General features: G+C 34.4%; 1 protein-coding gene across 2 annotated transcripts; it reads left to right on the forward strand.

Moving 5' to 3' along the window:
* The first annotated feature begins 7,339 nt into the window (after window positions 1-7,339).
* On the forward strand, window positions 7,340-10,162 carry LOC107896963 (sterol 14-demethylase). 2 transcript variants are annotated; one of them, XM_016822282.2, is made up of 3 exons: window positions 7,340-7,620; window positions 7,939-8,437; window positions 9,014-10,162. In XM_016822282.2, the coding sequence occupies exons 2-3, from the start codon at window positions 7,976-7,978 to the stop codon at window positions 10,010-10,012; spliced, it is 1,461 nt and encodes a 486-aa protein (XP_016677771.2). In that variant the 5' UTR covers window positions 7,340-7,620; window positions 7,939-7,975; the 3' UTR covers window positions 10,013-10,162. The 2 variants fall into 2 exon arrangements, with proteins under 2 accessions (XP_016677771.2, XP_016677772.2); XM_016822283.2 differs by having other exon boundaries at window positions 7,953-8,437.
* The last annotated feature ends 10,788 nt before the right edge of the window (window positions 10,163-20,950 follow it).

The raw sequence follows: 20,950 nt of genomic DNA on the forward strand, positions 1-20,950 counted from the left end.
TATTCAGATCTACTCGAATCCCTTCGGCTGAAACAATGTGACCCAAAAATCCCACCTCATGAAGCCAAAATTCACATTTGCTAAATTTTGCATATAATTACTTTTTTCGCAAAGTTTGTAACACTATCCTTAAATGTTGAGCATACTCGGGTTCTGTCTTTGAATAGATCAGTATGTCATCAATAAACACAACTATAAATCTATCCAAATAAGGCTGAAAAATCCGAGTCATTAAGTCTATTAATGCAGCAGGGGCATTAGTTAAACCAAAAGGCATTACCAAAAACTCGTAATGACCATACCTAGTTCTGAAGGCAGTTTTCGGCACATCACATTCTTTAACTTTCAGTTGATAATATCCGGATCGAAGATCTATCTTTGAAAACACGGCAGCACCTTTCAACTTATCAAACAAATCATCAATGCGAGGCAAAGGGTATTTATTTTTAATTGTAACCCTGTTTAGCTGCCTGTAGTCTATGCACAGTCTTAGAGATTCGTTTTTCTTTTTCACGAACAAAACTGGTGCACCCCAATGTGACATACTCGGTTTAATAAACCCTTTGTCTAGTAATTCCTGCAACTGTGTCTTCAGCTCTTTTAACTCAGCTGGTGCCATACGGTATGGTGTTATTGATATAGGAGTTGTCCCCGGTACTACATCAATCACAAATTCAACTTCCCGATCTGGTGGTAAACCCGGTAATTCTTCAGGAAATACGTCAGGAAATTCATTAACAACCGACAACTGTTCTAGTTTTGGTTCAGATCCTTGAGTATCAAGGATGTAAGCTAAAAATACTTCATTACCCTTCCGCATTAACCTCTTAGCCGAAAAAGCTGAAATAATTTTAACAACATCATTTGAATTCTCAGGCTCTACAGAAAGTATATCACCTATCTGACATTTCAAACTGATCTGCTTCTCACGACAATTTACCACAGCATCATATTTTGTCAACCAATCCATTCCCAATATAACATCAAATTCCCGAAAGGGTAGCAACATTAAATCAGCACGGAACTCACAGCCTTTTATTTTCAGTGGACAATTTCGACACACTAAATTTACTATCACCTTTTGCCCTAACGGATTAGTAACTTGAATATCATATTCAGTTGGTTCAACAGACAATTTCTTTTCTAATGCTAATACTGTGCAAATATAAGAATGTGTAGACCCTGGGTCAATTAATGCATATACAATAACATCAAAGAGATAGAAAGTACCAGCAATAACGTCTGGAGCCGTGGCTTCTTCTCTAGCTCGGATGGCGTATGTACGTGCTGGTGCTCTAACCTCTGACCGAGCAACAGAATCTTTTGCACTCGAGTGAGTAGCTCTTGCAGCACTGCTTTGACTCGCACGTTTACTTCTCTGAGAAGTAGTCATCTGTTTCTCCTTCTGTTCTTCTTCATCTTTTTCTAACAGAGGACAATTCCGAATAAAATGATCAGTGGCTCCACATTTGTAGCAAGCTTCTGTTTTACCTCTGCATTCACCCAAGTGGTATTTTCCACAGTGTTGACATTTAGACCTGGGAGTATTTTGTACACTGGCTTCACTAGCAATTGATCTGATTGATATTCCACGATCAGATTGAGTTACTCTAGTCTTCGATCGTTCAGGTACCGATGTAGCTCTAATGGAATCCTCCTTAAACTTTTTAATTGGAAATGCTGAAAATGTTTTGGAGGAGCTTCTTTTATAAGATTTTTTATTTCTTCTTTCTCGTTGCATCTTTCTGTTGTACACTTCTTCCATTTTTTGAGCTCGATCGGATAAAACCATAAATTCTCGAATTTTCGTACCGCCTATCATCATTCTGATTTCATCATTCAGACATTCTTCAAATCTAACACACATGTCTTCTTCTGTAGGAACAATCTCTCGAGCATATCTGCTAAGGTATACAAACTCCCTTTCATATTCAGCTACTATCCGATTTCCCTGTCGAAGATCAAGAAATTCTCTCTTTTTCTTTTCTAAATATCTTTTACCAACATATTTCTTTTTAAATTCGGCTTAGAAAAATTCCCAAGTAAGTTTATCGGCTGGTACCACAGCTTCTATTGTCTCCCACCAGTGATATGCTTTTTCTTTTAACAAGGAAACAACACACCTTAAATAGTAATCTGGAGAACAAGCTATTTCTTTAAAAACTCTTATCGTGCTATGCAACCAATATTCAGCTTTTACTGGATCATCATCTGACCTGCCCCGAAATTCTTCAGCCCCAAATTTTCTGAGTTTTTCTACCGGAGTTCTCTTACTTGATTCAGTTGCCAGAGGAGGAGGTGGAAGAGCAACCGAGGATACCACTGGTGGTACTGTAGGGGGAGGAGGTTGCTGGGTCTGATTCCTTTCCTGCATCCTTTCATTATACCACTGATTCATTACTCCAATAATCATGTTTCTAAGTTCTTGTTCTCGCATCAAGGAAATTGGAACATCGCTACTTGTCCCTTGTTTAGATGTCTGTACTCTACTATTTTCTTCTTCCTGTTCAGTATGTTTAGGTCTATCCGACATCTTTACAATCTATAAAAAAACAAGGGTTAAATCGGATCATACACATTACACTATCACAGATTTATATGGCATGTGTTTCTAAACATTTTACGTATCATGTCTATTCCGAGAATCGGCTAAACCGAGCTCTGATATCAATAAATGTAACACCCCCTAATCCCAAACCGTCGCCAGAATAGGGTTACGAGGCGTTACCGAACATATTGGTTAATTTACAAACAATTTTATGAATAAACAATAAATATATTAAAATTAAATCATTAAGTCTCTTTTATGAACCCTCGAGGCCTAAATCATGTATTATAAATGAATAGAGACTTATTCAAGTACTCCGAAAATTTTTCGTAATATAATAATAATTATTTTTTTAAAAAAAATTCAATATAACCCCTTTAGAAACATCTAACCTTCCCTGCAATTTCAAATTTGCAACTAACTCAACACAACAACTACTCAAAAAATACAATCTTCATCCAAATCATATTCGTCTTATAACAATATCACTAATCCTTATTTTATCTAACATTATATCCATTCATACTTTCAAGTAGTATTTAAACATCTTAATTAATTTCCATTCATATCATATATCAACTTATATTAACTTAACTAATATATTCATGAGTTGATACAAAACATAGTCATATCAGCTCCTATACATGCCATATAAACCATTTAAAGTATTTATAACAAAATCTATCGGAAAATCGAGATAGTGTGACTTGAGCATGATGATCCGATCCTCTGACCCTCCCGTTAATCTACAAAGAGAAATAAACATTACAGGGAAGCTAACTATATCTTAGTAAGTTCGTCGGCTTAAACCATAAACCTTACCAATATTAGTTTCAAAAATTCAAATCATATGGACCTTTCAAGTAAGTTACTTTCATCCTGTAAATCATAATCTCATTTTAAAAATAATTTACTTAATTGAGCTAAAAATAATGATAACATTATTTACATTTCTTTTTCCACACGTTACAATTACGACTTACTGACTTGTCAATTTAAGGAACGACTTACGGATTTGAGTACATCGTGATCTAATACCTGAAATCTAACTGAAGCACAAAAGTGCTAAACGGAAGCCCCGAAGGCTAACTGAAGCACATAAGTGCTAAATGGAAGCCCGAAGGCTAACTGAATCTCATCAGAGCTGAACTGAAACCCCAAAAGGGGTTAACTGAAACTCATATGAGTTAATGGAAGCTCGTAAGAGCTAAACAGAAAGCAAACACGAGAGTTCGCAACAAATGCTGAATCTCGGTTTACTTGGGTAATTTACTGTGAATTCATCTTTTTCACCGAACGATCGTACTCATTTCCTGCGTTCCGTTCCTCCGAATTACTCAGTTCAATTTTGTAACTTTTGTACATGATTTAATTATTTTCAACAATTAACATACATAAATATTAATCACCATTCATAAAATAACATTGAAATTTAATAATTTAACCGTACGAACTTACCCGGAACAATTTGCCGTAGTTGTAGAGATTTCTTGAACTATTCCAAAATTTTCTCTCTTTTCCTCGTTTATCCTCAATTTCTTGATCTATAATATAAAATTTTCACTTATCAGTATTGACTTCACATTCATTCTATTTCACATCCTTAATGTTTATAACCCGCTTACAAGTAACATTATCTGTAATTTTACTATTTACCTATGTATATTCAATGCTGTCCATCCATGTCATAGTCACTAAATTATTTTTATCTTGAGCTACAGAACTCCAAATTAGGATCCTCTAATTTTCGCTGAAACTAGACTCACATATCTTTTATCATAAAATTTTCAGAATTTTTGGTTTAGCCAATAATTACAGTTTATTCTTTAAAGTCACCCCTGTTCTGCTGTCTGAAAGTTCTAACCTTTTTTCCCTAAAAATTAATTATCTTTTCATAAAGAATTCGGATGATATTCCCGTTTGTTCCTTTTGAAAATAGACTCATTAAGAATTCTGTACATATAAATTTAAGTCCCTAATTATTTTTATTAAATTTTTTATGATTTTTCAAAGTCAGAACAGGGGAACTCGAATTCATTCTGATCTTGTCTCACAAAATTAATTATATCTCATAATTTACAAATCCTTTGCTTACACCGTTTCTTCTATGAGAAACTAGACTCAATAAGATTTAATTTCATATTTTGTTCATCTTCTAATCAATTTATGGTGATTTTTCAAAGTTAGTCTACTGCTGCTGTCCAAACTGTTTTAGTGCAAGTTGTTTATTACTATTTTTCCCCTAAGCTTTTAATAAATAACAATTTCGTCCCTACTCAATTAGCCTCTCAATGGAGCTGATATTTCTCAATTAACACTTTATTCTATCACCTTTAACTAGTTTACAACCTTTAGGAATCAAAATTTCAGAAATAAACTTTAATTCCAAACATTTTCACAATTAGGTCCTAAAAATCAATTTCTATTGAAATTACCTAATAGAATCATCTCATAAACAAATTAATGCTTTAATTTCATTCTATTTCATCATAAAATTACATCACTCAACCATGGTGACTTTCAATTTCATCCATGAAATCAAAAACTAATGAATTTAATAGTAGGACCTAGTTGTGAAAGTCTTAGAAACACAAAAATTACAAGAAAAAGGTAAGGATTAACTCACTTGGTGCAAAAAGTATGAAATAACAGCTTATAGAACCCTCCTATGGCGTTTTTAGCTGCTGGAATTGAAGAGAAATGAAGAGAAATCTAGATATTTCCTATTTAGTCCTAGTTTTATTTAGTTAATTTTGCAATATTCCAATTTTTCCCTTAATTCATCAATTTTCCTTTGATTTCAAACCCCTTGCCGTCCAGCCCAAATAGACCTTGAGTCTATTTTCCTTTTAAACCCTCTTTCTTTTATCATTTAAGCTATTTAATCATTCTTTATAAATTTACATTTGTTACAATTTAGTCCTTTTTATTCAATTAACCATCGAAACTTTAAAATTTCTTGACGAAACTTTAATACTAACTTATTAACACTCCATAAATATTTATAAAAATATTTATGGCTCGTTTTAAAAATTTTCAAACTCTCGATACCTCATTTTCGATTCTAATTTTTTTTAATATTTATTTCTAGTACACTATTCGCTATTTCAAAAATTTTCCTAACTTCACATTTAACTTATATTCACTAAATTATTAATATTTTTCTACTCATTTTTCGAATTTAGTGATCTCGAATCACTGTTCCGACACCACTGAAAATTTAGGCTATTACAGCAGAGGTATTACTTTTATTTATTAATTTACCATTTTATCCTTGAAAGTTTCTTTATCAATCTTATTTTTTTTCAGATTTGGCAGCCAAATTTTGCTGATAACGGGGAAGAAATACCTCTGCCAAATTCATTAAAATATTTATAATAAAATGTTGGAAGATAAATTTTAATATTTTATTAAATAAATTTATAAATTCACATATTTTAATAGTTTTATATAAGTAAAATAATTTAAAAACTTCTATTATATATTAATTCTAATATGATGTCCTTAATAATCATTTTTATTTTTACCTCACCGCTACAACTGCGTTTGAATCCAAACACACACACCATCATTGTTTCTAATCTCACCGCTACAGTATCCAATATTACCGCTACAGTAACTAATCTCACTGCCACCGCTGTTTTTAACCTCCCCGGAGGTAAACACACCCCCCATCCAACTTAAGCCTAGGAGGGATTGACTAGTGAGTGGCGTGGGTGCCTAGGGAGTAGTGTTTTATTTTTTATTTTTTCCTTTGCTCTTTTAATTACCATTTTTTTCCTTTTGGGCCGAAAATTACAAATGTTTTGGGCTTTATGGTTTTGAGTTGGTTGGGCTTTTTATTTTTCAGCTTGGTCCAGGCAATACAAACCCAAATTTCCCAAAAACAGTCCAAATGGTTTTTAGTTACTCTCTGGATCAGTCTATTGGTCTATAACATCATTGATATGGAGTCAACAACCATGGTAACAATCAAAACTTTTAAGGTTAAGGCTTAAATGCAACATCTAGAGATCTCCGATCAGAGATCCAAGCAATCTGGTGACTGAGACTAAAAGCGACAAGACGGAGTGGCGATGTGTTTGGACTCCAGGTGTCGGACGAAAGCTGAAAAGGGGCTGGCGTGTGACAACATTAGAGGATGGTGGACTAAATCAATAAAGGAGCAAGACAAGGAGAATGAGACACGATGCAGGCGAAATTTAAATGCTGGGCCATTGAGCAAAAAAGCTACTTTAAAAAACAAAAGCTCAAAGACTGACGAAAGGAGGAAGTTGAGCACCAATAAGGAAATAAAAGACTACCCAGGAGTTGGAAAACATGGTTTTAAAAATTAGATCAATAATCGAATCAGTTATATCATCATGTATCAATTAAATAAATTATTTAAAATTTATAAAAAGTTTACACAAAATTTGGTTAAATTTCTAAATCTAAATAGATATATTAATTAATTTTCGATTTAATTGATACAATTAACGGAAACGAGAGTTGTCTGTCTTCCAGAAACTAAAATCTGTTAGGATGAATTTGGATTTAATTAATTGGGATGAATCAAGTTGGTTGATTTGATATTGGGATCTTGAGTTTTCTAATTTGGGTCTGACACCTCCCACTTACCCTAAATTTGTTCCTTTGCCTTTAATTATGTATCAAATTTCTTTCCTCCCGACTTCTCACGTGTTATCGTATGCAACCAAAAAAAACAGCAAGGATTATAAATTTTGCAACCAAAGTCCTCTCGTCCAATTATAAGACCCCACGTCAACGTCAAAACTGCCCCTTTGGCTTTGGTGACCCACAGGTTTTACCAGAATCAACGAGCGCCCATGCAACTCGGCCTCCCAAACCGGCTCCGGACAAATCACGGCTCGGTTCGATTATATAAACACTCCTTACTTCCACTAATCCCTCACTAAAACCAACTTTGTCTAACCATTTTTCTCGGTGCTGAGAAATTCAGAGAAGAAAAATGATTCTCCCAGTTTGTTACTTTTCTCTTTAATCTACGTGACTCTCTCTTTCTGTTCCTTTTTCTTTGCCGATCTCCTGCATTCTGAATCTCAAATTAGGTACTTAATCTTCATTTTTTAGCTTTAATCTCTTCGTTTTTTATCTTTAATTTCTTGGGTTCCTACATTATTTGTAAGGTTTATTTTCTTACATTTTGGTTAACTTTCATTGGATTCTCCGTCACATTCTTGTTGATTTTCCTGCAAAAAATAATTTTATATAACGAAAGATTGCTACAACGATTTGGGCTTTTGCTTTTCTTTTTCAGTGACTCAAGTTAGTCAAACGTTTGACTAACAGTATTGATTAAAGATTCTTCTCCTTAGCTTAATTTTTATATTTAAGTTTTACAATTATTACTTTTATTTGATTTTCAGCTGATTACTGATAGGAAATTATCAAATCCGAGGCACCATGGAAGCAGACGACAAGTTTTTGAACATGGGTATTCTCATAGTTGCCACTCTAGTAGTGGCCAAACTCATATCGTTCCTCATAATGCCCAGATCTAAGAGGCAGGTGCCGCCAGTAATCAAAAGCTGGCCTGTAATTGGTGGGCTCCTTCGATTCATGAAAGGGCCCATCGTGATGATCCGGGAGGAGTACCCAAAGCTCGGCAGTGTTTTCACGTTGAACATGTTTAACAAGAAGATAACTTTCTTGATCGGACCTGAGGTTTCAGCACACTTCTTTAAGGCTTCAGAATCGGACCTCAGCCAACAGGAAGTTTATCAGTTCAATGTGCCGACTTTCGGCCCTGGTGTGGTGTTTGATGTGGATTACTCAATAAGGCAAGAGCAGTTCCGGTTCTTTACGGAGGCCCTTCGAGTTAATAAACTTAAGGGTTATGTAGATCAGATGGTTACTGAAGCTGAGGTGAGTAGTTTGCTATGAATTTGGTTCGTGTTGTGCTTGTTTATATATTGTGCATTATTGGATGATCCCGTATCTGACCCCTCATAAAGAAGCGACAACAATTCCATAGTATCTGACTAGGGAAAATGAAGTTTTACCTGACATGGAGTTTGCATTTATGTTTTCGAGTAAATTGTAGTTTGGTGGGTGATAAACGAATCCAGTTAAGTAAAATTGGTTTGTTTGTTTCATTGTGGAATGTGGATTATGTGAAATACAAGCTGCACATGCTTATAAAGTTATTTTGAACATTGATATTGCTTTCTTTAAAATCAATGTCATATTTCGTGTTCTTGTGATTCGTGCATAAAATCTATGTTTCCTACTGTTTCCTTGATGAGTGTGAAGGGTCGTTATTACTTGATGATTTGTTGTGCTTAACATGCTTAAAGTCTACTCCTTGGTTTACTCCTGTGAACAAAAAGGAATAAAGCATAATAAACACTTGCTACATTTGAAGAGATATGTTCTGTTACCGAATAAATGGTTCCATGTTACATATGTTCAATGGTGTAACTTCATTATGGAATTGCGCAGGACTACTTCTCTAAATGGGGGGATAGTGGTGAGGTGGACCTCAAATATGAGTTGGAGCATCTGATTATCTTGACGGCTAGCAGGTGTCTTTTGGGTCGAGAAGTACGTGATAAGCTTTTCGATGATGTGTCTGCACTCTTTCATGATCTTGATAACGGCATGCTCCCTATCAGTGTTATCTTCCCTTACCTGCCCATCCCTGCTCATCGCCGTCGTGATCAAGCTCGAAAGAAGCTTGCAGAAATCTTTGCAAATATCATTTCCTCTCGTAAAAATGCTGGCAAGTACGAGAATGATATGTTGCAATACTTCATTGACTCTAAGTACAAAGATGGTCGTCCAACTACAGAGACTGAAATAACTGGCTTGCTCATTGCTGCGCTCTTTGCCGGGCAGCATACCAGTTCCATTACCTCAACTTGGACAGGTGCCTATCTCCTTCGTCATAAGGAGTTCCTATCAGCAGTGGTGGAGGAGCAGAAAAAACTAATGCGAAAGCATGGAAGCAATGTTGATCATGATGTTTTATCTGAGATGGACACCTTGTACCGGTGCATTAAGGAAGCCCTGAGACTTCACCCTCCACTGATTATGCTTCTGCGCAGCTCACACAGTGATTTTAGAGTAAAAACACGAGACGGGAAAGAGTATGACATCCCGAAGGGTCACATAGTTGCAACATCACCAGCATTTGCAAACAGGCTTCCTTATATTTACAAGGATCCAGACACATATGATCCTGATAGATTCAGTGTTGGGAGGGAAGAAGACAAGGCAGCAGGGGCTTTCTCGTATATTTCCTTTGGAGGCGGCAGGCATGGTTGCCTAGGTGAACCGTTTGCTTACCTTCAGATAAAGGCTATATGGAGCCATTTGTTGAGGAACTTCGAGTTTGAGCTTGTGTCACCTTTCCCTGAGATTGACTGGAATGCTATGGTGGTTGGCGTGAAAGGGAAGGTGATGGTTCGTTACAAGCGGCGACAGCTTTCTGTTGACTAGCAAACATAATGTACCTGGGATCGTTAGCAGTTTTAATTTATCTTTTTTAAAATGTTGGCCTATTTTGATCTGTTTTGGAACTTTTGATTTTATTTGTGAGCATTCTCTGGATTTTATTTTCTAGTTAATATAATATTCATGATTTGTTCATGAGCAAAAATTGCCCTTTTGCAGCCGAGTAAGTAAACAGAAAACATATCATAATGTGGGATAAATTGGATTTTATGATTAAACTTAAGTTATCATTTAATGCCTGCCAAATTATGTCCAATGTTATGTATGCATTCCAAGCTAAGCGAATAATGATGTCTTCTCTAGGATCCCGAATCCTTACTCACAAAATTGGGATTTTCATATTATCTTGATTGTGATTGGGAATCTCTCTTTCAATTGAATAGCTGATTGGGTAAAATAGTTACTTTTCTTCCTCTTGGATTATGTTTTATATTTTATGAAATATTAAATTTTAATCACTGATGGGATAATTAGAAATATATATATTTTTTATCTTTTACGGTTGTATTTTAACTTTTTGAAATTTAGTATTCAAATCAATTTTATAAATAAAGGATTTATTTTTATTTTAAAACTATTATCTGTTTGATTGGTATTTAAAAAAATACTTTTATATTTACTAATTTTAAATGTATATATTTAGCAAGTTTAAATTTTAATTATTTAATTAATTCAAATTTGGATAATAATGTTTAAACTTAATGTGAACTTCGAATTTGAATTTTCTCAAAAGAGGGATTCATTTCAAAGGCTAATAAAACAGCTGAAAAACGGCGTAACCATAATACCACTGCTCCAAGAAATAACAAACGAGAAACAGATCAAATTGACGAGGAACATAGGCAAATAAAAATGGATGTCACCAAAAACACGTGTGATCGAGGAAGGCACGTAATTCCATCGGTGAAAAGAGGCATGATAGAAATCATGCGTAAGTTCCGGCTCCATAAAAGAAAAGAGGAAAAAATATAAGACAAAGAGAGGGATTTTATTTTTACTTTAATTCTTAATTTTGATTTTGATTCTGTTTTCTCCCTCTGCATGGTATTGGAAAAATGTAATGTCATCGTCCGCTTTTATGTACCAAAATAGTACTTTCTTGTTAAAAAATAGTTGAAATGGTCCAAAATAATATCAGTATGAATATGATGAATAATTAGTTATAACTTTATTGATCGGTTAGCTTTAATATTTATACACAATAAAAACTAATAAAATCTAAAGATTCCCAACAAAATAATTCTAAAAATTATAAAGCAAATTCAAAATAAAGCTTAAAGGCTAATTCAAAATAAAATTTATCCAATAACTAAAAGACTTAACAGATACGGTGAAAGGTTGCTTTAGGAGCTTTGGTGGGCATATCGACAACTTGATCAGTGGCATGGATATGAAGAACTTCAAGTTCTTTATGATCAACATAGCAGTTAAAAAAGTAAACATCAACTTCTAAATGCTTCATCTTAATATGCAACACAGGATGTCGACAAAGTAGGGTGGCACTCAAATTGTCACAGGATATTATAGGTGGATTCAAATGGTATCTAAAGCTATTTGAAAAGATGTTTGAACCAAAGAGCTTCAGAAATAGTCACAAGAGCACGATATTCAACTTTGCTTGAAGGTCATGCAATTATAACTTTTTCTATGTCCAACTAATTGGAGTGAAATCATAAAAGGGTAAACTACACTCATGATCACTTTTTTTTACCTCAAATTACATTTTAGTCACTTATATTTGAAATGCTACGTTTTAGTCACTTACGTTATCGTGTTGTAACATTTTAATCACTGAGTCATTACTTGTCGTTAATGGTGTAATCATAAGCTAACATGGCACGTTAAATCATCATTTCAAACAAAAAATTTAGGTTAAATTATACAATTGATCCCCATATTTTTTCGTTTTGAGCAATTTAATTTTTTTTTTTGTTTTCCATTCTTTTCTACTTCTCTCTTTGTTTTCCTACCTTCTCCATTTCTTTTAACGTATTAGGAAGTCAAATTGGCAATGAAGAAAGAAGCAGGAAGTCGAAAGCCATCATTGCCTATAACAAAAACCCATAAACACATACCATATGCTAACTATCAAAACCCTCTACCATCACCCATCATTTTCATTTCATCCACTAACGCCTTCACCACTACCATGACCTCATTTCGAAAACATCTAAAAAAATCCCTAACTTCTAGACAACCCAAGATTGAATCTCCATCCAGGGGCGAAGCCAGAATTTTTTTTTAGGAGGGACCAAAATTAAATTGTAATTTTTACGATAGCAAAAATGCAATTTCACCATTTTAATAGTCTATATATTTATAATTTTTAAGGATTAAATCAAATTTTTATCATTTTTGGGGGCAAAGTGCAATTTTACCTTTACTAATTTAAAATTTTAAAAATTTTAAAAGGCTTAAATAGAAATTTTCCATTTTAGGGGGGCTGGGGCCAGCTACACCCCTGTCTCCATCATTGGCCATTAGATCGACTCGATTTTCTGATATATGCTCCTCCTCACTAATACCTCCTTCCTAACTGTTAAGATCAACAAGAAAGTTGTAACAGCTTGATTTTGGGCTTAGTTGGAACAGTGGTTTCGGGACCACGAATCCGACGTAAAAAAATTGTTTTTATTACATTTTCATGGTCTACAATTTTACGGAATGATTTCGTGAAATTCTCATTCGAAAATTTTGACGTTTGAGCGCTCAATTTAGCAAAAAAGACTAAATTGCAAAGAGTGCAAAAGTTGAGTTCTACATGCTAGAGGTGTCTAATTGTTATGAGATTTTAAATTAGGGATCCTTATTTGGTATTAGACCATTCTATAAGTTAGTGGACAAAAATGAACATGAATAGATGAAATTTCAAAGTTATGCATTAAGGACATTTTAAATAAATGAATAAAAAGAGAAAACAAAGCCAAAATTTTTGTCCATCTTCTCCATGTGCCGAAAATTAGAAGGTCACCATAGCTAGGGTTTGTTCAACTTCCAAGCTTGATTGTAAGTACATCCTAGCCTCGTTTTTAATGCTCTTTACATTTTTGAAGTCGTTATCATCCGATCTAGCTATTTCTACCATTAATTTGAGCTATGATTAAGGTATAGGGTTTGACCCATGTTAGATATTTGTGCATTTTGATGTCTAATGGTAGATTTTGCAAGTTTAATGTTAGATAAACAACTTTTACTAGGTGATTTTTGATGAAAATGTCAAAAGGACCTATTTGTAAAAAGATTTCAAAATGTTCGTAATAGTATAATTTAATGAAAAATGTGGGATGTTATAAGCATGTATAGTGTTTGGCTAGGCTCGGGTCTTGATGAAATAAAATAGATTTCACTTTACGAGCCTAGGGACCAAAATGTAAATATGATAAAGTTTAGGGGCAAAAATATAATTTTTTTCATAGTGTGATTTTTGGATTGAATTGAGTAATGTGGTTAATAAACGAGTTAAATTTTCTATTATAGATAAAGAGAAACAAGGTTCGGACCTAGATCGGGGAAAAAACAAAGTCTTTGAGGATTAGGTCCATTTCCACTATTTTTGTATCGAGGTAAGTTCGTATGTAAATAATGCATTATTATTTATGTTTTAATTGCGTTAATATTGTATGAATTATGATTTACTTCTTGGATGTAATCGACAAAGTTCGATAAGAGAGAAATCCCGATTGAACCTTAGGAATAGATAGGATACAAATGTCATGACATTAGGGTTATTTGAGATTACGTGTAAGACCATATCTGGGATATGACATCGATATGAGACTTTGTGTAAGACCATAGCTGGGCTATTGGCATCGATATGAGATCCCATGTAAGACCATATCTGGGATATGACATTGGTATGGTACTATGAGTGTGAGATTTCCCGAGTATCATTTAGTATTCCAAGTGGTTTAACGGGAACCGTAACGGAAATGTTAATGTTGCTAAAGACCATGATATGTTGCAAAGTGGTACAGGTATGTACGTAAGACTTATGCTTAATGAGCTAGATATGTGAAGAATCCCCTAGTAAGATTATGATTGTGCAAGTTATGATACTAAGGTTATAATAATATCTATGCCAAGTTGGACTAGGAGATTTATAATGACATATATGTTAATTCACTTCATGTTAATTGCATGATAAATGTGTGTTTATGATGCTTATTATTTGCATAGGAACTTACTAAGCTTTTGGTAAACCGTAATCTATACATATTTTTACCCCATGCTAGGCATATTTAAGAATGATCTTTCATTGTTTTTAGTGAATTTGATGCTCCTAATCCTTTAATTTCATGTTTTATACTCAGGAGAGCTTAGGATAGTAAAAAGACCAAGAAACGGGCCAAAAACGGACAAATTGGGCTTAAAAAAGTGTTTCACACGGCCTAGGCACTTTCACACAGGCAATCCACACGCCCGTGTGAGGCACACCGGTAGACCACACGCCCGTGTGTCATGGCTGTGTCAACATTAATCCAAGTCAGAATTGCACACGATTTGAAGCACTTGCACACGGTCATGGCACACGACCGTGTCCCTGTCAAGCCCAAGTCTAATTCTACTCGGAAAAGGGCACTTTTGAGGATTCTGAAGCATTTTAAAGCCTATATAAACACCCTAGAGGATGATTAAGGGGGACACACAGAGTTGGAGGCAGAAAATACTCGTGAATAGCCATCGGAATCACCTCGGAACCAGGATCTACATCAAGACTGAAGATTTCCATCCAATTTCCTAAAAGTTCTTGGGTTTCTTTATGTTTTGTTGTTTTCCAAACCTTGAGATGTTTTCCATTATTATTATGAACTAAACTCCCCAAATACTTAAGGGAGATGAACCCTATGAAGAATCTTATTATGCTTTGATTTATATGATAAATACTTGTTCTTATTCTTAATTATGAGTTTTAATTCTTGCTTTAATAATTCAGGATATTAATCCAGGTTTTTGATGTGCTTATTCAATGGAGCAAAAGTCCCTGTTTAAGAGTAGATCATTCATAATTAAGTAGAGTTGAATGCAATCCTAGAGATAGGATGACATAAATCTACCGGATTAGAGTCAACTTTAATAAGGGAATCCATAGATCGAGTTAATACGACAATAGGAGTTTTAATTAGAAAGAGATTTCAATTAATCAACCTAGAGTCAGTTGTTCTTAGTTTCAAGAGAGATATTAACATAAATTAGGGATTTCCACGAAATAAGTCAAGTGAATAAATCGTCTAAGTAAAATGTAATAAGTGAAGTCTAGGGGGATTCTTCCTTGGGTATTGCCTTTTCCATTGGTTTTTCTAAAGTATTTTCCAACTTTCATCTTTGTCGTAGTCTTAGTTAACTAGATAATTAGTTTAGTTTAAAAACACCTTTTAATTCTTAGGCTAGATAACAAAAAGAGAGTAACTACTGGTACTCTTAGTCCTCGTAGATACGATATTCCGGTCTCACCGTAACTATACTGTTGTTCGATAGGTGCGCTTGCCTTAAGTCGAATTTTTAGTTAGTTTCACGACCATCAGCTTGAAAGGTTACTCCCTTTCTTTTCCCTTGTTTTATAGTGTTACCAAGCCAGCTCGGGGATCGAAGACTGTCGGAGATCCATTCACACTATCAACTTAACATTTTGCGTACCAATGATTTTAATATTTTGAGTTACGGCATGTATAGGGACTTGTTCTTTTGTTATGTGTCATAATTGATTTGGCCAAATGTGTTGGCTTATGTTGGTTGATAATTCATTTTGTAAATGGCCATTGAAATTGGCTAATATTGGTTTAAGTATATGTATATGATGATGCCTTTCATGGATGTGGAAATTTGTATGGTTTAAGTTGAATAGCATGTGATGGTTGTATGTAATATATGATAGTATGTGAATGATGTATGGATGCCTTGCTTATGGCTGATTGGGTTGAATGTATATACTTGGATTGGTATTATATGTTGTTGTATAGGTTGTGCATGGAAGGGCGACAAAAAAGCTTGGTAAATAGCCTTATTTTTGTCCACACGGGTAGATACAAGGGTGTGTGTCTAGGCCGCGTGTGACACACGACTTGCCTCATGGGCGTGTGATCCGGACGTGTGTCCCCTGCACCATAATAGTTGCAAAACAGAATGCTCAATATCAAGTACACAGGCAGAGACACGGGCATGTGTTTCAGCCGTGTGGACGACATGGCCTCAGGCACGGGCGTGTGCCCTGAGCGTGTGAAGTCTGCACCTATTTTATAAAAATTTTGGAAAATTAAATCGACCACACTTCCTAAGCACATGGGTTGTGCCTTGGCCGTGTAACTTCATTTTGTTCATGAATGACAAATAGAGAGTTACACGGGGTCTGGACACGGGTGTGTCCCAAGCCACACGGGCGTGTGACCCCTGTTTGATGAAAAATTTTCTAAGTGTTGTGAAAATTTTCCAAAGTTCTCAGTTTAGTCCCGAACCACTACCAAAGCATGTTTTGGGCCTCGTAGGCTCGTTATAGGGACGATTTGAATGTATATGAAAAGTTTTAAATTTAAACGAAAATTTATGTCTCAGTTTTGTGTGTTTGCTTACATTTAAGTTCGGTAATGCCTCGTACCCTATTCTGGTGTTGAATATGGGTAAGGGGTGTTACAAAATTTGTCGGAGTACCTTGAACCCCTTGACCTGAATCTAACCCCTATATTTTTCTCCATTTTTATCTCTTTTTTTACACTCTTTTTCTTTGTTGCAAGTTTAATCTTTGGCTTTCTGTGATTTTTTAGGGCTTATTATTTGTTGTTTACTTAGATTTTTGACTGATATGAACGTGGATTTATTTGGTGAGGAGATGATATTGTTAGGTTTTTCATGAATAAGGTCATGGTAGTGGTGAATGTGTTAGTGGATGAAATGAAGATGATGGGTGGTGGTGGAGGGTTTTGATAGTGAGCATATGGTATATGTTTATGGGTTTTGGCTATAGGCATTGACGACTTTCTACTTCCTGATACGTTAAAAGAAATGGAGAAGGTAGGAAAACAGAGAGAGAAGCAGAAAAGAATAGAAAAAAAAGGAAAGTTAAAATATCATAAAACAAAAATTAAATTGCTCAAAACAAAAAAAAATATGGGGACCAATTGTATAATTCAACCTAAAATTTTTGTTTGAAATGATGATTTAATATGTCACGTCAGCTTACCATTACACCGTTAACAACAATTAACGGCTCAGTGGCTAAAATGTTACAACACGATAACGTAAGGGACTAAAATGTAACATTATAAACATAAGTGACTAAAATGTAGCCTAAAGTAAACAAAAGTGACCATGGGTGTAGTTTACCCAACCATAAAATAGAATATAGTCTAATGTAGTTCCACAATCATTATGGTCACTGGCCCAGTCAGCATCACTATACATGTAGAGATTAGAGTCACAACAATCAGATATTCAAAGACTAAGATTTTTTGTTTGTTGCAAGTAACGCAATAGTCGTTTGACTGCTCTCTAGTTTAATTTAGATGGATTGTGCATGAATTGTGATAATTTATTGACAAAGTGATAGATCTATGACCTTGTGAATGTCAAATATTGTAGTTTTCCAAGCACCTTTTGAACTCTGTAGAATCAATGAAACTAATTTCGTCATTTTAGACCAAAACTTCTAAAGGACTCATGGGAGTTTGAACAACTTTTCTTTTATGCATATTTGTCTGATGAAGAATATTATGAACATGTTTGGGTTGAGATAATAATAAGCCATTAGGAGTATGAATCACTTGAACACTTAGAAAGAACTTTAGCTTACCAAGATATTTAATTGGAAAAATTTTGCAGACAAAGAGGAAATGAAAGTTTTGATAAGGGATGTGTCAACTTATTATAACAACATCATTGACATAAACTAACAAGGATATACAATTTCCATTGATGTATTTGATGAACAACGAGCCATCTGACAGAGAGCGTTGAAACCCCATTTGCAAGAGAACTTTGGCAATTTCTTCATGCCATTGCTGAAGGGCTTGCTTGAGCCCGTAGATAACCTTAAATAAGTTGCAAACATGATTTGGATTAACTGAGTCTTCAAATCCCGACAGTTGTCTCATAAAGACTTGTTCATCAAGAGAACCCTGAAGAAAATCATTATTGACTTTGATTTGATTAAGTTTCTGTAATACCCCAAACCCAGCCTAGAAGTTTAAGCTGAACTTGGATGAGTTACACCAACGCATTGAAAACTGATTTCTTTTCAGAATTTTAACTTTGAAAACCAGAAATTCATTTTTTTAAGTTTAGGTGATTTTATAGTTTCGTGTCAGAAATTGACTGATATGGACCAGATTATCAAAAGGAAAGTAAGGGAAATCCAAATATAATTTACAAACCCAAAAGATCAAATCACAGTTATTATAGTGCAAGATAATCTGAGCTTCTGTACGCTGTCCGATCCCAAATCTGAAGGTAAGGCAAAGGGTGGGTTACCAATCATCATGTGTAACCAGACACATTACAATTAAGCAGAGCATACTACATAAATCGTAGTAATGCAAAGAACTTAAGAGCAGTTGTATAACCAGTACGAACAAATCTAGAGTCATATAGAGATTTAATTAAAGGTAGTACAATAGAACAAAGCAAAACAGAATAGAGCAGAACAAAAGTGAATGGTACAGAGCAGAATAGAAATGAACAGAATGGAGTAAAGCAGAACATAACAAAGCAGAACAGAGCATGTATGTTTATGCAGATGCAGTATTTTTCAAACAGATCAGAATGTAGATTTATTAGAAACAATCTTCCCAAACTCCGTTACATAGCAAAATAAATTTCTCACCCGAACTCATCCATCCATAACACACCAATAAAGTCATCCCGAGTTACCTGGCAACGATGACCTCCCACCCCGAGTTGCCCGGCAACAATGGCTTGTCAATATGCAGTTAAACTGTCAATCACATATATATGGTCAAGCCACTAATTACGCAGATCATTAACTGTCAGTACAAAATCTTCCTCCTTTAACATCAACCCAAGTCCCATGCATTGTGTCATGGCATGCATATACAGAATCAGAGTAATGAGCATGTAAGACATGCTATCTTTCAACAACAGAATCAGTAACCATGAGAATCCATGTTTTGTAAAACAGACTTTTTGAACTATAACATATCTGCAATACCCCTTACAGGTATCCATCATTGAAACTGAGTTATGGAGCATTACTAGAGTTTACAGATCAAATAAATAGACATTTCATATCATATAACATTCATGTCAGAAACCAATTGAAATCAAACATATTGTCCCTTACACGAGCCCTCATGGCCCAAAATATGGGTTAAAAACAAGCCAGGACTAGATCAGGTACTCAAAGAATTTTTCAGAAAACATTTAAAAATTTCAAAGCTGTAGGGATTATACAGTCGTGTGGCCAGACCGTGTGCTTCACACGGCCAATAGACACGCCTGTGTAACACCCCTAACTCGTATCCGTCGCCACAATAGGGTTTTGAAGCATTACCGAGTAATCGTAATCTAATCATTCATTTCAAACATTTCAAAAATCATAAAATGATTCATCAAAACATATCATTAATGCATCATTTAAATTAAAATTATAAACATGCCAAAATCCATCAATTTGGCCTACCTCATATCTACCTAAAACATTAACTTAAATTCACATGCACATACCAAGCTTTGGTTCAAATTACCATACTGTAACACCCCTTACCCGTACTCGAGATCGGGAAGGGTATGAGGCATTACCGGACAAACATACAAACATCAAACTAAAATACGGGCTATAAAATTTCATTTTTATTTCGAAATATTCATTCACATGCACATATCATAAAGCAATGGATCAAGCACACATAATCAATTAGACTTACAACCCAATAATCTAATATAAACCATATTACATGGCTATATACGATTTAACCATAATAAGCTAATATGTTTGACTAAATCATACTAACAACTATCATACAAACTAAATCTCTATACATGCCACTCATTTGAAAACACTTGAAGTTTATCGACGCTTCACATCAACGTTCTGATAGTGTGATGCTACTTCCGACAATCTCCAACCCCGACCTGCCAATACTAAAAGAAATGGAGAGGGGGGTAAGCTTTACGCTTAGTAAGTCCATATGAAATTAATAAGCAATTTACTAATATGTTTCCTTAGGTTAAACAACTATACACTTTTATTCATATTCTGGCAAGCTATCTACTCGAGTCATAGTCAGTAATTTATTTATAAATTGAGATACAGAATTCCAAATTAAGATCTGTTAATTTTCCTAGAAACAAGATTCACATGTATTCTTACCATAAAAATTTCAGAATTTTTGGTTGGGCCAATTAGTACAGTTTATTCATTGAAGTCTCCCCTATTTCGTGGTTCAGTAGCTCTGACCACTCTTCACTAAAATTTAATTATCTTTTGCTACCAAATTCAAATGAGGTTCTCGTTTATTTCTTCTAAAAATAAATTCAATAAGGAATCCAAACATATAAATTAAGTTCCTTAAATATATTTTTACATTTTTTAATGATTTTTAAAATTCAAAATAGGGGATCAAGAAATCAGTCTGAACCAGTCTTACAAAAATATAAATATCTCAAAATAAAGAATTCCTTTGTTTTCTATGTTTCTTTTATATGAAAATAGATTAAATAAGTTTTAATTCCATATCTCATTCCACTTCTAGTTTAACTTCTACCATTTTTGGTGATTTTTCAAAGTCACTCCCCTACTGCTGTTTTAGACTGTTTATCCCAAATTTCATTCCTTCACTAAAATTTCTTATTATCAAGTTTCAAGATAATACTTATCCATATTCATCTTATCAAAAATTCAATCACATATCTAGCTCATAATTCAAAACTCATATATTCATATTCCGGTATTATCCCACATTTTTTTTCATGTTAAAT

This window comes from Gossypium hirsutum, chromosome A03 (assembly GCF_007990345.1).
Source record: "Gossypium hirsutum isolate 1008001.06 chromosome A03, Gossypium_hirsutum_v2.1, whole genome shotgun sequence".
Lineage (NCBI taxonomy): Eukaryota > Viridiplantae > Streptophyta > Magnoliopsida > Malvales > Malvaceae > Gossypium > Gossypium hirsutum.